This window comes from Miniopterus schreibersii (genome assembly GCF_964146895.1).
Source record: "Miniopterus schreibersii genome assembly, chromosome: 19".
NCBI lineage: Eukaryota > Metazoa > Chordata > Mammalia > Chiroptera > Miniopteridae > Miniopterus > Miniopterus schreibersii.
The window spans coordinates 788,799-804,058 of record NC_138119.1 but is presented as its reverse complement, the minus strand read 5'-3'; the positions used below and the strand labels follow the sequence as shown (position 1 = coordinate 804,058).

General features: G+C 50.6%; 2 protein-coding genes across 3 annotated transcripts; one reads left to right on the top strand and one right to left on the bottom strand.

The window, feature by feature from the left end:
- Positions 1 to 2,225: 2,225 nt before the first annotated feature.
- Positions 2,226 to 11,314, bottom strand: TDP2 (tyrosyl-DNA phosphodiesterase 2). Of its 2 annotated transcripts, XM_081121607.1 has the most exons (8): positions 11,082 to 11,314; positions 10,329 to 10,392; positions 10,213 to 10,258; positions 8,836 to 9,009; positions 8,089 to 8,180; positions 5,949 to 6,067; positions 4,503 to 4,673; positions 2,226 to 3,322 (listed from the first exon to the last, which is right to left on the bottom strand). In XM_081121607.1, exons 1-8 carry the CDS (start codon positions 11,244 to 11,246, stop codon positions 3,041 to 3,043), a joined length of 1,113 nt encoding a protein of 370 aa, XP_080977733.1. In that variant the 5' UTR covers positions 11,247 to 11,314; the 3' UTR covers positions 2,226 to 3,040. The 2 variants fall into 2 exon arrangements, with proteins under 2 accessions (XP_080977733.1, XP_080977734.1); XM_081121608.1 differs by lacking the exon at positions 10,213 to 10,258 and having other exon boundaries at positions 10,307 to 10,392.
- Positions 11,315 to 11,331: 17 nt separating this feature from the next.
- On the top strand, positions 11,332 to 14,575 carry ACOT13 (acyl-CoA thioesterase 13). The gene is made up of 3 exons (XM_081121610.1): positions 11,332 to 11,648; positions 12,603 to 12,787; positions 14,329 to 14,575. Exons 1-3 carry the CDS (start codon positions 11,571 to 11,573, stop codon positions 14,483 to 14,485), a joined length of 420 nt encoding a protein of 139 aa, XP_080977736.1. The 5' UTR covers positions 11,332 to 11,570; the 3' UTR covers positions 14,486 to 14,575.
- Positions 14,576 to 15,260: the final 685 nt, after the last annotated feature.

The window sequence follows — 15,260 nt, the reverse complement described above, 5'->3', positions numbered from 1 at the left end:
CCTTCCCGCATCTATCATGGTTATTTTTTGTTGAGCACCTACTGTATCAGAGGTATTGTTCTGGGCATCACTCCGGTGAATTTACACCAAGAACTGTCCCCCCCCCCAGTCGGCAATTATTACATAACTCAAGTGAAACTACGCGCAGATAACCGGTCTCTCGGCCTCAAGAAGCCCTGCTCCATTTCTCTGCATTCCCTCCCTGCCCCCGGCACAGATCCTCCCCAGAGGACTCACCTGCTCGCTGTCTCAGCCCCTCTGAGCGGCTCTTCAACACGAGTCTGTGCCAGGTGTTCTTTCTTCGGGGTGCCCACCTTCACCTGCGGGAAGACCCCTGGAGGGGGAGCGCGCGCGGCGAAGCCGGTCCTCCGCTAACCTCCAGAGGATCAACTTGAACCCCGCGCGCCCCGCCCCGCAGGCTGGAGCCCGAGTGGCTGCCTGAGCGCCCCGCTGGAGACGCTGAACCTGAACGACCCCGAGGGCGCGTAAACGCTGCGGGATGGAGCCGGGACTTAGCTGGAGGTGTGCGCACGTTTTGTGTTTAAACACGCGCGGGGGCCCCGTCTGCAGGTCTGGCCGGCCGTGTCCGTGTGTCCGGTGTCCGCGTGTCCGCGTGCCGCCAGCAGTGCGCTTAATAAACGCGGGGCGTCCAAGCTCCCGGCCAGGTCTCTTCCCGCCCGTCCGCCGTCTGTGTCTGGGACTCGGCGCAGCCAGGAGTGGAGGGGACCGCGGGCCGCGTGGGCCGGAGGAGCGCCGGGAGCCGGGGCGCGGAGGGCTCCGCCTGGGGCTTCGGGGCACCAGGACCCCGCCCCGGAGCCGAGGGGCGGGACCGACGCCGGTGGCGCTCGGGCGGCGGCTTGGTCGCGCTGAGAAGCTGGGCTGGGGGCCGTAGCCGAGCACACGCCCCCCGCCCGCCCCGAGCCTGCCCTGCGGGGGCCCCCCCGGCTCCCCCGCTCCCATCTGCCGCCGCCGGCAGGTAGCGCGGTGCGCACGGAGCTGCGCCTGGAGCGCGCGCGGGGGACCAGCGCCCGGCCGGCGCCGTCGTTACCACGGCCACGCGCGCCTGCGCACACGCGCCCGACCACGCCCCCGCCCCAGGCGCCGGGGCCGCGCGCTCCCGCCGAGCCGGAGGCTCCCGGAGCCCACTGTCCGCCTCGCCTCCGGCCTCCCGGCCCAGCAGGCCTGCAGCGCGCGACCTGGTGGGGGGTCCGCGCGCCCGCAGAGTCCCACCCAGGAGAGGACGCCGCGCGCGGCCCAGCCCGGCCAGCCCCTCTCTCTCCACCAGGGACGCAGGAGGCAGGCTTCCTCGCCGTCTCCCCGCTTCCTCCCCGAGGGCCGTCCTCCAGCACCCCCGGCACGCGCCGGGCCGGTGGAAGGGCAGGCCTGGGCGCACGCCTGGGCTCGGGCCTCGGAGGGAACACCGGCCTGCCAAGCCCTGCTCCCCAGTGGCAAATGGAGCTGACACTCAGAGGACGGCTGGGGGGTTGAATAAAAACCTGCCCAGAACCGAAAGACTGAAAATCAGTTTAGAGAAAACGAAAAGGGCAGCCTGCACTTGCCGCGCAGCCACGGGGCGAGCCAGCAGCCCTGCTCCACCGCAGACACCGTGTGGGCAGGAGCGCGCCCATGAAACGGTCGGCCTCCGGTCCCGGGAGGCCGCTGTCCACGCGCCCTCGGCATGGGGCACCGACTGAGCTTCTGCCAGGCCAGCTGCCGCTAAAAAAACGGCGGATACGGTGCTGCACCCTCGGTACAGCTTTTCCGACTCTGCTCCTGCTCACGCGCGGTTACGAACCCGCGCGAACCTGCGTGGTGGAGACGCAGGACCTCCAGCTCCGAGGGTGGGAGGACCCGAGCCCAGGAGGCGGCGCGTCCCAGCGCCTCGGCGCTTCGCCTCCTAAGCGACTCCCGGTTGCAATTCCACCGGGGAGGTGAAGCACCTACAGCTACAGTACTGGAAAAACTTGAGATTCAAAGTAAAAAACTGTTGCAAATTAACAGGTTCTTAATTCTTGCGTTTAGAACTACTGCCTATGAAGGCAGAAAGTGGTTTCATTGTCCCTGGTCACTTCTCTTGTAATCTGTAGCTTAGATTCTGGCGCAACAGTAGTCCCCCCCGTATCTGCAGTATGTTTTCTCCCACACAGTGGTGAAGCTGCGTGATAGAGGCAGAAACAGGAGGTGGTCAAGACTCAATCCCATTCCAGGCACAAAAACAAACTATGAACAAGTAAAATTCTTTATTTAGAGCATCTTTCCCTTATGGAAAAAAATGTTTCCTTAAAGCACATTTAAAAATGCTCCTTTCTTCTGTAAAATAATTCAGTTTCAGAGTAGCAAAACTAAGGGCCGATTCCCTTTACATGTTTATTCTGCTCTCAGGAACAAGTCTGGAGCTGCTGTAAACTCTTTCATCCCCATCAAACCCAACGTGGCTCTTTTGGCGACACAGCTACAAACATGAATTTAAAAGCTAAGGAATTTTAAATCGTGAGTTCACGTACAGCTCACCAGTGATGCACGGTTAGCTGACAAACGTAAAGTCTGACACAGGACAGCTGTCACCTACTCAAATGCAGACGATCTGGTCTTTTCACCTGATCAAATGAGTCTGTGAAACGGCACCAAAGATCCAGTGCCAAGGACTCAGTAACCTCCAAGTTTTTCTCCTGAAGACTTACTTAAAACATTAACTATTTTGGTTCTCGATTTCTAAAATGAATCAACTATACAGGCTGGCCCAGAGACAGTGCCATCAGCCAGCAGCTGAGCACTACTGATAGCTGACAGCCTTCATGCCCTTGTACAAAAGCCCTGGTATTCTGAGCACAGGTAGTTCACTGAAATAATCATTAATATTTCACTCTGAAATATAAGGACATCATTTGCAAAATAAAATCACAGTAGTTTTTTCTTCTAATGGTCCAGTATATTAATTCCTCCACATTAAACCTGACTTTCCAGACAGGAAGAAATTAGATTTGCAAATCTCCAGCATAAAACTACTCAGACCATCTAAGGCTTGTATTTGAAAAGCATTTCACAGTATTACATCTAAGGTGCACAGGAGACCCCAGTGATCACTGGGAAATCTGCCACAGTCCAGTTTTTCCAGTCCAAGGAGATCTAAACTCTGGGGAATGATGTGGCCACCGTCTGCTGCTGCTCTGAAAAGTATCCGATCAAAACGATACTTACAGGTAGCACGGATCCCCAGGTTAGAGTTCATCTGTGTATCCCATGTGTACCGGCAATGCTTGGGTTTGCCCAAAAACTCCCAGACATCTGAAATGTTGCTGGGTAAACCACCACATTTGGTCACCTGAAAAAACAGGAAACTCTGTAAGATTCAGTTTTTCTCCTAAATTAAAAAGCAATCAGGTTGTTTCTTATTGTTGGCTTTTTATTGTTAACAGTTCTTTATATATTCTGAATATTAACTGTTTCTCAGATATATGATCTGCAAATGTTTCCCCCCATTCCTTGTTGCCTTTTCACTCCGTTGATAGTGTCCTTTGACGCACAGGCTTTAACTTTCATGATGTCCACCTTATCTGTGCCTTTGCTTTCTATCCAAGAAGTCAATGCCAAATCCAATGTCATAAAACTTTCCCTGTTTTAGCTCTTACCTTTAGGTCTTTGGATCTATTTAAAATAAGTCTATATAGGGTATAAAGTAAGGATCCAACTTGTTTTGCATATGGATATCCCAGCACCATTTGTTAAAAAGCAGGATTTAAAAAGTCATATAGTCACTCAACCAGACACCAAGAAACAGCTCCACATAAACAAACTAATCTGAAAACAGACCATTAGAAAGCCTGGTTTTTAAATGACCTGGGCAAGGACACAGTCACAGAGGAGGCAGAGCCCACTTCCTTCCTATGAGAGCTGCCTTTGCTCTGGCAGTGTCCTGACTTGCTTTCCTTCCTACTCACTGCTCCTCCCTCCCCGGGCGGTGGCAGTGAACATGATCAGAAACTCCATTTCAGTTACGTTCAGTCTGATGTGAGTGCAGCCAGAGTGGGGAAAGGCCAGGCAGGCTCATCATTTGTAAGTTCTAAGTCTACAAAGGTCCTGAAAAATCCCAAAGTGTCTCAACTGAACTAAGGAAAAAGAGACTTTGTTTCAGACCTGGACACAGTGGTGCCAGGAAAAGGGGGACATCCATGATGGTCATATCTTTCTGTTCTCCTCACCTTGCAACTAGACCCACAAATAAACGCAACCTTTCCTAAACTCCCTCACTACTGTCTCCCTTGGACCCCTCCTAACCCACACACTGCTCTGTGTCGTTTTATAAGCCATGTTTCCCCCAATGATGTAACAGGCCTCCTGCCTCTGCTTCCCAGTGCTGGGCACAGAGCACAGCTAAATAAATGTTTGCTGGATTGCACCTACAAGGTCATGTATACATTCTACCAGCTTTAATCAAAAGGAACCTGAATTAGCTTCCAGAGCAATAGCCTGCCCTTAAACCTTGAACTGACGTTGTCACTCACTTCTTGGTCCCTTAAATTTGTATCACCCGCAAATATAACTGTGGCTGACGCTGGAGCCTCTTCGATTTTCTTTAAAACCATTTTAAACTGATTCATTCGTTCCTCAGCATGCCCTCTAGTGCTCTCCAGATGCGAAGTCATAAGGAAAAGTTCATTTCCCGATATACTTGCCTGCAACAGGATAAACACAGTTAAAATTGGCCTTTGATAACAGGATCAGCACATTATTCAGCTGACTGTACATACTGACTAAAGTGAAACTACCTCATCAGCACTGTGCTTCTCCCTCCAGGTCCAAGGTCTACACTTCTCCCTGCTTCCGAGGAAGACGACTTAGCAAGCACACTAATGCTTCAAGATGTACCTCAAATGCCACCTCCCTGTGAGCCCTTTCCTAAGGTCCCCCAGGCTCCCTCCTCTACATTTCCATTGTACCCTGGAAACTGTTTTTTGGGTCCCCAAACTGAATCACAGCATAATAATTAGAAAACAAAGAGGGTTCTCTCATTCGCTGCAATATTATCAAGAGCCTGGCACTTACTCAAAAAAGGTCAGTAAATGAACGAATGGGAATCATTTATCATCTGCAGTTATGATGCTAAGGCAGGATGTGCCATTATTTAAACTAGTTGCCTGCAGATTCAAGTCCAAACTCTTTCCCGTTGTGCAGTCATGATCCAGATCCCAGTTAAAATTGGCCTTTGATAACAGGATCAGCACATTATTCAGCTGACTGTACATACTGACTAAAGTGAAACTACCTCATCAGCACTGTGCTTCTCCCTCCAGGTCCAAGCCTGATTCAAATACAACTTCCTTCATAAGACTTTCACTAAACAAGGTAGCTGATCTCATCACAAGACAGAAACTTAGCTGCGTATGGTGACAGATGTTAACTGACTGTTGTGGTGATTATTTCACAATATATACAAATACTGTGTCACTGTGTGGTACACCTTAAACTAATATTAGTGTTATGTCAATTGCACCTCCGTTATAAACAATATCTACTACAAGTCCTTTCTCCGAACTTCCAGGGCACACCAGCATGCCTCCCCGTGGCGTTCCTGTGGTGCCTTTCCTTTAGTTAGATGTATACAATCTCTCCCTTGCTAATCTATCAAATCTAGGAGAGCAAGGGCTATCAGGCTCATTTTTGTAGGCCTCACAGAGTACAAGGAAGTAAACGTGGAATGTTAACAAACTCTTAAACATTCTTAGGAAAACATCTATCAAATCAAGGATTTTATTTTTACAAGTTTGTCTATGTTTCAAACTTATACACTTAATTTACACAGTTCTTTAAGTCTATTAAGAGAACTATAAGTAACAAATTTTTCTCTAAAGACAACAGTTAAAAAAAAAGAGAAAAAAGACACCACGTGGAACTATAAAGAAGAACCTATCCTTTCTTTGAAAAGCAGTTGATTTTAAAAAATTACTCACATGTACACACAAAAGGTTTCTCATCATTCTTGTATTTGGAAAAGGAATAATCTCTTGGCTTTTAAATTTCACTCTCGATTTCTTCAACATTATGGCTGTGAAATATCCTTCATCACGACCTTCAAATGTTGGTGGAAAAGAATTCAGGTTGAGAGGACAAGAGTATCTGCAATTTATCAGGTTCCCCTACTGAGGAATTTATAACAAACAGGTACAGATACTTAAATGGATCTCAATCTTAAAAGTAAACTATTATTTCAAAATAGTTGAAGATGGACAACCAAGTCCCTATGTTTACCTTCCCCTCCCACAATGTAATGGAAGTATGAATGAAATATAAAAATAAACATGACTTCACATAAGTGCCAAAAACAGTTAATGGTGCCAAATAGTAAACAAAAAAATTTGAGAAATTTCTGAAAGACAGAGTAGGTGAGACTTAAACTAAGTCAAGTGGACATGCATTTACTTCTCACTCTGGAAGCCCCTGGAAAATTATAGTAAGTGAATAGGAAATTTAGAAAGATGTAAAGTTGCAAGAAGAAAAGAGAACAGAAGTAGAGAAGAGTGATGAAGGCTTCCAACAGCTTTTCAGAAAACCAAGTAGACGGAGGCGTGGTGACCGGTTTATCAGAACAGAGAGGAACCAGAAAAAGAGAAATAGGGAAATAAGGGAGGAAGGAAAAAGGAGAGGGAAGGAGGGGAAAGGGAGGGGCTGGGAGGCTGGCAGGCAGGCTAGAGAGGTGGCAGGTGGGCAGGAGACAGGCAGAGAGAGAGGGGGAAGAATTTTCCAGAACTGAAAGTCGCAAACCTCTAGACTGAAAGTTCCTACCAAGTCTTCAGAACAGTAAATGAAAAAAAGACCCACCTGGCCAGTGTGACTCAGCAGATGAGCACTGACCTATGAACCAGGAGATCAGGGTTCGATTCCAGGTCAGGGCACATGCCTGGGGTTGTGGGTTTGATCCCCAGTAAGGGGTGTGCAGGAGGCAGCTGATCAATGACTCTCTCATCATTGATGTTTCTATCTCTCTCTCATTCTCCCTTCCTCTCTGAAATCAGTTAAAAAAAATTTTTTTTTAAATATTTATCACAGATTCTTAAAAAAAAAAGACCCCAAAAACCACTAGGATTGATTGAAAAGAAGCCCCTCAAAGCTTAGGGGGTGGGGGAGGACAGGAATTAGTATGGCATCAAACTTATCATCAGTAATGGAAACCAGAAAACACTGAAATAATACCTTCAAAATTGAGGGAAAATGATTTCCTACCTAGAAAGCCAACCTATCAACCAGTTATGGGGACAGAACACAGGTACCCAAATATGCTGGGATTCGGAAACAGCACCCCATGCACTATTTCCTAGAAAGTGATTAAACAATGTGCTCCAACAAAACAAGAGGAAGTAAACCAAGGAGCAAAGCATGGGATTCAGAAAACAACAAATCCAAAACAGGAGAGGCAAACAGAATCCCCAAGAGAATGCAGAAAAGCCATCCCACAAAGGGAGCAAAAAGAGATAGAGACTGAGCGAGAACCTCTCCTTAACAAGTCTGGACTAGACAGTAAATCAAAACTAAAACCATGTTCTGTGTAAACGTGAAAGTCAAAGAATACATGAGATTTAGCCCAAAATCATGAAATGTAACCAAAGTGGTACATTAAATGCATTTAGTAAAAACAAAACTGATGGAAAATCAAAAAACTAAATTTAGAGTAAAAAACTAGAAAAAGAAATAAACAGACTTTTGGAAAAAGCATAACCACATGAAACTAATAAAACAGTATATGAACTGCAATTGAAAAATTAAAAATTTGAAAAAAAAAGCATAACTACAATGCAAATATCACACTTAAAATTTTTAAAGATTTAATTTCACCAAAAAGCTACACACTAGCTCAAATTTTGGCAATTCTGCTGATACCATCCATTCCAACCACTTTCCCACATGTATTAACATTAAGCCATATAAAGCATTCTCTACAGTTCTTTCAGCATCCTGCATCTGGCTTGTTTTGCTCAAACTGACTGTTTTTCTGCTTTTTGGGGTCTATGCTCCAATAGGCCAACCGTGATTTCTCTCTTTCACTGACTTGTTTTTCAAAGAAAAAGGCAGGTCAAAGAACAGGAAAGTCGTTACCTGTAATAATCTCATAGCTACTTGCTTTCTTCTTTAGGAAGCTATAATATGGAGGGATAACTTCCTGTAGAAATATCACATCTGGGCTGTACCTATTTAGAAACATCAACGTATGATAAACACCAGGTATGCCATTTCATTTTCAGCTACCTAGATCAGGAAAATACCACAACATAAATACAACACTATTACCCTCTCAGACACCTAATATTCAATATTCATAGTGATCTTTGATAACTATAAAATGAGAGATCTGTGCTGTTTAACACATAATACAGTAAAGATTGCTTTAAAACGAAACACCATATATATGGCAACAAAAGAATCAGAATCACTGACAACAGGAACCAGTAACACTGAGAGGTACAACGGGCCTGCACTCTGCTGGGTACTTTGCGTATGATCCTCTCTTCCCATCCTCCTGAAAGTTATTATCTGTCATGGAGAAAACTGAGGTCCGGAGCACGAACCAAGTGGGTCACAAGTGATCCATAGGTAACAGCCAGTGTGTGACAGACACAGACCTTTGTGGTAATTTAATTCTCATAGCAACAATTACCTATGAAGGTCAGTACGTAAAATAGCACTGGAAAGCTTCTAACAAAAATCAGTGTTCCAGCCCCACCCCTCCCACAACCCTGAGAGCTGGACTCTGAATCTGGGTCCCAGACCTCCAGCAGCTACCCTCTTTGCACACAGGTAAGACACACTGCCCCTCGACCCTTCAACAGGAGTAACACTACTCACAGAGCTATAGCGGAGTACACCCCTCGAGCCCTCTCTGGCAGGTTCTTTAGATCCAATCCATCAATATTCCAGGTGATGAAAGAGAACACACTGCCATCTTCCTGCTGAAGATTTTCAGGTGTGCTGCCTTTAGAACTGATGGCACCAGTTGTTTCCTCCTTGGTTAGGTCAACGCTGGCAAGATCAGAATAAAGCACAACTTTGCAAATAATCTATAAACTGCTTAACTTAAAAAGTACTTCACAAGTACTTGTTTCCCTTGTTTCACAGTTAAATAATTTCAAAAGACCTCAAGGTATCTGCCAAAAGAGCAACAGTCATGTAACTGAGGAAAAACACTGTGTTTGACAAACGTTTGCTCACTTACACACTTAGTCAACTCAATATCCTTCCATGACGTGGTTTTATAAACTAGGACCCCAAATGAGACTAAGTAATGCCAGATTTCCAAATTGATTTGTGTTCATTTTGAACCTTGCTTCTGAAACTGCACAAACTAGCCCTGGCAGGTATGGCGTTGTCCAGGGCATCCAAAGGTTGCCTGTTCGATTCCCAATCTCACATCGATGTTTCTCTCTCTCTCTCCCTCCCCTCTCTCTTTGTCTAAATACCAATTTAAAAATCTCAGAAATATTAAAGATCTATTCAAATTTTGCCAACGGTGCTACTCATGTCCTATGCCAGACCCTGGCATGTTTCTGTCAATCTCCTCTAATCTAGAAGTTCTCGGGTCTCTCATGACCTTGGTATTTTTGAAGCACACAGCCCATGTATTTTGTAGACTGTCCATCACTTGCGTCTGTCTGATGTTTTCTTTAGATTCAGATCATGCGTTTTTTGGCAGGAACAACACCAAAGTGATAGTGTGTCTTCCTCAATGCATCGTCTCAGGAGGCGCCTAATGGGCATTTTGTCCCCAGTGGAGGTCACGTTCACTGAACACTTGGCTGGGGCCTTGTCGACCAGATTTCTCCACGGCCCAGATACGACTCGCCCCCCTTGGTAAGCATCTTGTGGGCAGGAGCTTTGAGGCTGTGCCAGCACCTTGTTTCTCGTCAACTCCGAGTCGTAGTATCCAGTCGTGATCCCTGCCCGGAGTAATTACTACTTTCGTGTTTCCCACGCGGTGCTTTCCCCCTAATTCCATCACCCCTTCCACATTCAACAGTCGGGGCCCCACCGTGAGGACAACCGTGCTTAGGACGGTTCGGCCCCTGCTCTGCTCTACGGGTGGAGCCCGGCTCTGCAGGGCCGGGGGCGGGCGAGCTCCTGGCGGGAAACCGCCTCCCGGCCGGGCGCCCGCGGATAAGAAACAGTCACGTCGGGGCGCAGGCGGACAGCCGGGGTCCCACGTTCCCGCAGAGGTTCCCCCCGCACCCCTGGCTCGGCGGTTCCTCCCGGGCTCCCGCTCCCGCCGGCGGCGACCGGTGGCCCCGGGGAGGCGCGTAAGCCCGGCCCCCGCCCCACTCACCAGGGCCCGGGCGCCGGCGGCGTCTCCGGGCGGCGCGGGACGGCGCCCTCCTCTGCCCGCGGCTCGAAGTAGGCGTTCAGCGCCCTCTGCAAGAGAGACGGGGCGACCGGGCGACGGGGAGACGGGGTGACGGGGAGACGTGGAGACGGGGTGAAGGGGAGACGGGGCTACGGGGAGACGGGGTGACGGGGAGACGGGGCTACGGGGAGACGGGGCGACGAGGAGACGGGGTGAAGGGGTGAAGGGGAGACGGGGTGACGGGGTGACGGGGAGACGGGGTGACGGGGAGACGGGGTGACGGGGAGACGGGGTGACGAGGAGACGGGGTGAAGGGGTGAAGGGGAGACGGGGTGACGGGGAGACGGGGAGACAGGGAGACGGGGTGACGGGGTGACGGGGAGACGGGGTGACGGGGAGACGGGGAGACCGGGTGACGGGGAGACCGGGTGACGGGGTGACGGGGAGACGGGGTGACGGGGAGACCGGGTGACGGGGAGACGGTGACGGGGAGACGGGGAGACGGGGTGACGGGGAGACGGGGTGAAGGGGAGACGGGGTGACGGGGAGACGGGGAGACGGGGAGACGGGGTGACGGGGAGACGGGGTGACGGGGAGACCGGGTGACGGGGTGACGGGGTGAAGGGGTGAAGGGGAGACGGGGAGACGGGGAGACGGGGTGACGGGGAGACGGGGAGACGGGGAGACGGGGAGACGGGGCGACGGGGCTGGCAGCGCGCGGCCCGCCGCCCAGCGCCCGCGGGCCCCGCCCGCGCACCTCCATCTCCCAGGCGTTCTCGGCCAGGTGGCGCCGCGCCTCCGCAGCGTCGCAGCCGGCGATGGCGGTGAAGTCCGCGCACAGCCGCAGCCGCTTCTGCCCCGCGGGGTCCCCGTCGTCGAGCCCCGCCTCCCGCCCCGTCTCCGCGCCGCGCTTCCGCTCCATCGCCGCCGCCCAGCCGCTCTGCGCCGGCGCGCGCCGCCCCGGTGTTCCCGCGGCCGCCGTCCGGCTGGGAAACGGGCCCAGTTCTCGGAAGGCGACCGGCGCGGCTGCGCAGTGGATGAAAGGGGTGGGGCGGGGTCGGCGCAGGGGAGACCAAACCGCGCGTGCGCACGCGGTCGCGGAACGTCCGCGCGCGAACCCGGATGGGGCGGGGCGGGGCCGGCGGGGCGCGCACCGCCCCCTGGCGGTCGCGGGCCTGCGCTCCCGGCGCCGCCGTTTGTCGGAGCTTCGCTCTCGCGCGGGGCCGGAGCCCGCGGACGTCCCGCCATGAGCCTGACCCAGCGCCTGCGAGAGGTGATGCAGGTCATCTCCACCGCCGGCAGTTTTGACAGAGTTCTGGGAAAGGTACTGGGGCGGCCGCGGCTCGGGACGCCGGGGGCGCGGCGCCGGCCCGGCCTCCGCGCGGCTCCCTGACGGGGCGCCGCCGCGCGCCGGGCAGGGGCAGGGCGGGCTCGCGCGGTCGGGCTGGCCGGGCGCAGGTGTCGCGAGCGGAGGCGGCCCCGCTCGGGCCCGGAGCCGGAGGACGGGAGCGCGACCTTCCCGGGCGCGGGGCAGGCGGGCCCGCGGGTCCTCACTGCGCAGGCGCCGAGGCCGCGGCCGGGGCCGGGGCGCCCCTAAAGTGAGACGGTGGCGGGCCCTCGGTAACCCTGGTAACGCACCCAGCTGCTGAACCTCCCCGGTTCTTAAAATTGTCTTAAGCCGTTCCCTGCGGAGTAATTTTAAAAATTACTCTGTGCAAAAGCCAGGGAACATCCAAAGGAAACCCACAGCGGGCTAACGTCACCGGGGCAGCTGCTTCCCTAGTGCGAGATTGCCGCGGGGACAGTAGGCGATGCCAGGTTTCTGTACATAGCAAGGCTGGAGAGCTCCAGTGGAACGTTTGATTTCTGCCAGAGGAGTGGAGATTGGCATAGACTACTGCTTGTTTTTCCCTAAATGTTTTTTTAAATATATCTTTATTGAGAGAGAGGAAAGGAGAGGGAGAGATAGAAACATCAGTCGGCTGCCTCCTGCACGCCCCTTACAGGGGATGGAGCCCGCAGCCCAGGCCTGTGCCCTGACCTGCATGGAACCACGATCTCCTGGATCCTAGGTCATGCTCAACTGCTGAGCCACGCCTGTCCGGACAATGTTCCTTTTTAAAAAAAAGTTTCCATAGGGTTAACTTCTGTCAGAGAGAGATCAGCAGCATTGACTTCCTGAGTCACCTTCTTTGGGGTGACTCAGGTCACTTTCTGACAGGCTGTTCCAGCTCCCCTAATACCGCACAGTGCTCACCATCCTTTCTTTTGCATTCAGGTGACTCTGGTCTCTGCGTCTCCTGGGAAGGTGACCTGTGAGCTGAAAGTAGAGGAGGAGCACACCAATAAGATGGGCACGCTCCACGGGGGACTGACGGCCACCCTGGTGGACAGCATATCGACCATGGCTCTGCTCTGCACGGAAAGGGCCCTGCCAGGCGTCAGTGTGGACATGAACATAACGTAGGTAGCCATGCTGTGCCCAGATTTGAGTGCCACTCGAGATTTGCCCTGCAGTATTCCCAGGCCTTGACTCTAGAAGTAGAGGAACTAATTTCCAGGTACAGTGTGTACCAGCAGTAAAGGGAGTGACCTAAACATTTGAAAAAGAAAACATTCTGCGTCTAACACGGGTGCTGGTGGGGAAAACAGCACAGCAGATGCATGGCTCGTAACTGTTTCATAGTCCTGACAACTGTTCAGGACGTGTACAAGCTGAACAAAATTCAAAAAGGTGGAGAAACCTCCAGGTAGACATAGTTCTCTCCTTGTACCAAGGTGACCACAGATGGTATGTCTCCCTGAAGCACAGATCCGCTCTGCTGGTTTAACTGCCTGGTGTAGTAGCACCACCCCGAGGGCAGGCTACCACTCACTGGTGACAGTGCCTGCAGAGGTCACGTTCCTAGTGTACACCACTCAGCTCCAGCGCTAACTAGCACTGTTGTCCAGTCCTGTCCTATGGAAGCGCAAGGCCCAGGGGTTGAGTTTCCAGCAATTGCTTTTGCCGCCTAACCAACAGAAAAGGGTTTTTTCCTGGGGGACTAGCAAGGGTTAGTGTGGGAAAGCCATGTTATTGATATGAGGGCGACGGAAATGCAGTTATTAGGTTTTTAAGCAATATGAGTCATTTATCAGGCTAACTTAAGAAGCAGTCAGTTCCTCTTTACTATGGAAATAATGTATATTGAGGGTGCAGTAAACAAATCACAGGAGATGCAGATGCTCTTTTGAGATTAAGATTACAGCAAGAGGACCGTCTGCCTGTGGTGCCAGGAGCACAGTCAGCAGTCCTTACCTTACTCCCTGCCATAAGCAGGAGCACCGGCTGATGGCTCTTCTTTGCCTTCGTCTATTTGGAACAGAGGTCTTCAAGCCTAGCTCTGTTTGGCACAATATTCTAAGATACTGCTGCTTTCACAACCCTGAAGAATTTTTAGTCAGTCAGTTTTGGCCTTTCAAAGTATGTGCTGACAAAAGTATTGGCCTGAGCGTCAAACAGTGATTCCCTTGAACAGAAAATAGGACATAGTCCAAAAGATGTATTATAGATACTTCAAAAGTAAGTGAATGACAACTCAGGAATACAGGTGGGTAGGAAGTGTCTCTCTTAAAAATTTGTACAAACAGTTCATCACCAGGATTGTAAGGACCTCGTATTAATTCCTTACATAGTCACTTTAGAGTTGAGTAAATTCTAAACATTGATATGACAAGATATACTTCACCTAGGAAGTTCCACAGATTAAATGAAAGCTAGAGGAAATCTCCCACCACCTCCAAGTAAATTTGAAGTGGGAAACTGCAAAAAGGCAGGTGGCGGCAAAAATCCCTTCCTATACTTATGGGAAAAGAAACTAGTGTGGTTAAGGACCAGCCATTCAAATTTGAAAGGACAGGAAGCTCAGACATCGTTGCTTATTTTACTCCTAGTTTCCTGCGACCCATACTACTTTCCCTTTAAAAATGGCTGTTAACTGTATGTCAACTTACTTCCTTTCAAGGTACATGTCACCCGTGAAAATTGGCGAAGTTGTAGTAATAACAGCGCACATTCTGAAGGAAGGCCGGACACTGGCCTTTGCCTCCGTGGATCTGACCAACAAGGCCACCGGGAAGCTGGTGGCTCAGGGTAGACACACAAAGCACTTGGGGAACTGAGGACAGCACGCGGACTCAACCAACCCAGCGAGGGGATTGAATGTAAACATGATTTAAATTTACCTTCCCAATAAATTAGCACAACCAGGAGCCAAGGAACACTTTCTTTAGGGAATAGAGAGAGCACAGAGATCAAGTGGGATATCGGGTGGGTAGGGGCGTCTTTCTCATTTTAAGCCTCTTCAGGTTTAGTTTTTAACCATATGTATGATAGTGGGCTGAAAAAATTTTTAGCTCAGTGTTTTGAAAACTTAGGCAAAGAAACTAGCAGGGCCACTCTGAGATAGGATTACCTTAAAACTGAATTTCTAACAAGCTAAAAGAGAACTGTAAACTAATGGTTAATCCTTAGTGAATTTTAGGGTCTTCTCAGCTCTAAAGTGCCATCCACATTTTGTTTTTTAAACCCAATCTCAAGATTATGGGACTTAAAAAAAAACACAGAAAAAAAACCCACCACACGATTATGGAACTTCCAAATAGATGGACCATAGCCCATATTGGACGACAGATTTAGCCATATGGCCGAAAGTAGTCTGCAGGAAAGCTGGAGGCAGCCCTGGCTGGCATTCTCAGTGGTTAGAGCGTCTCCATGTGCACTGAAGGGCCCTGGGTTCGATTCCCAGTCAAGGGCATGTACCGGGGTTGCGGGTTCACTCCCTGTGCTAGAGGCAACCAGTCAGTGTGTCCCACATCAATGTTCCTCTCCCCCTCCCTCCCTTTCACCCTGAAAAGCAGTGAAGAAATATCCTCCCTCAGGTGAGGGTTAACAATC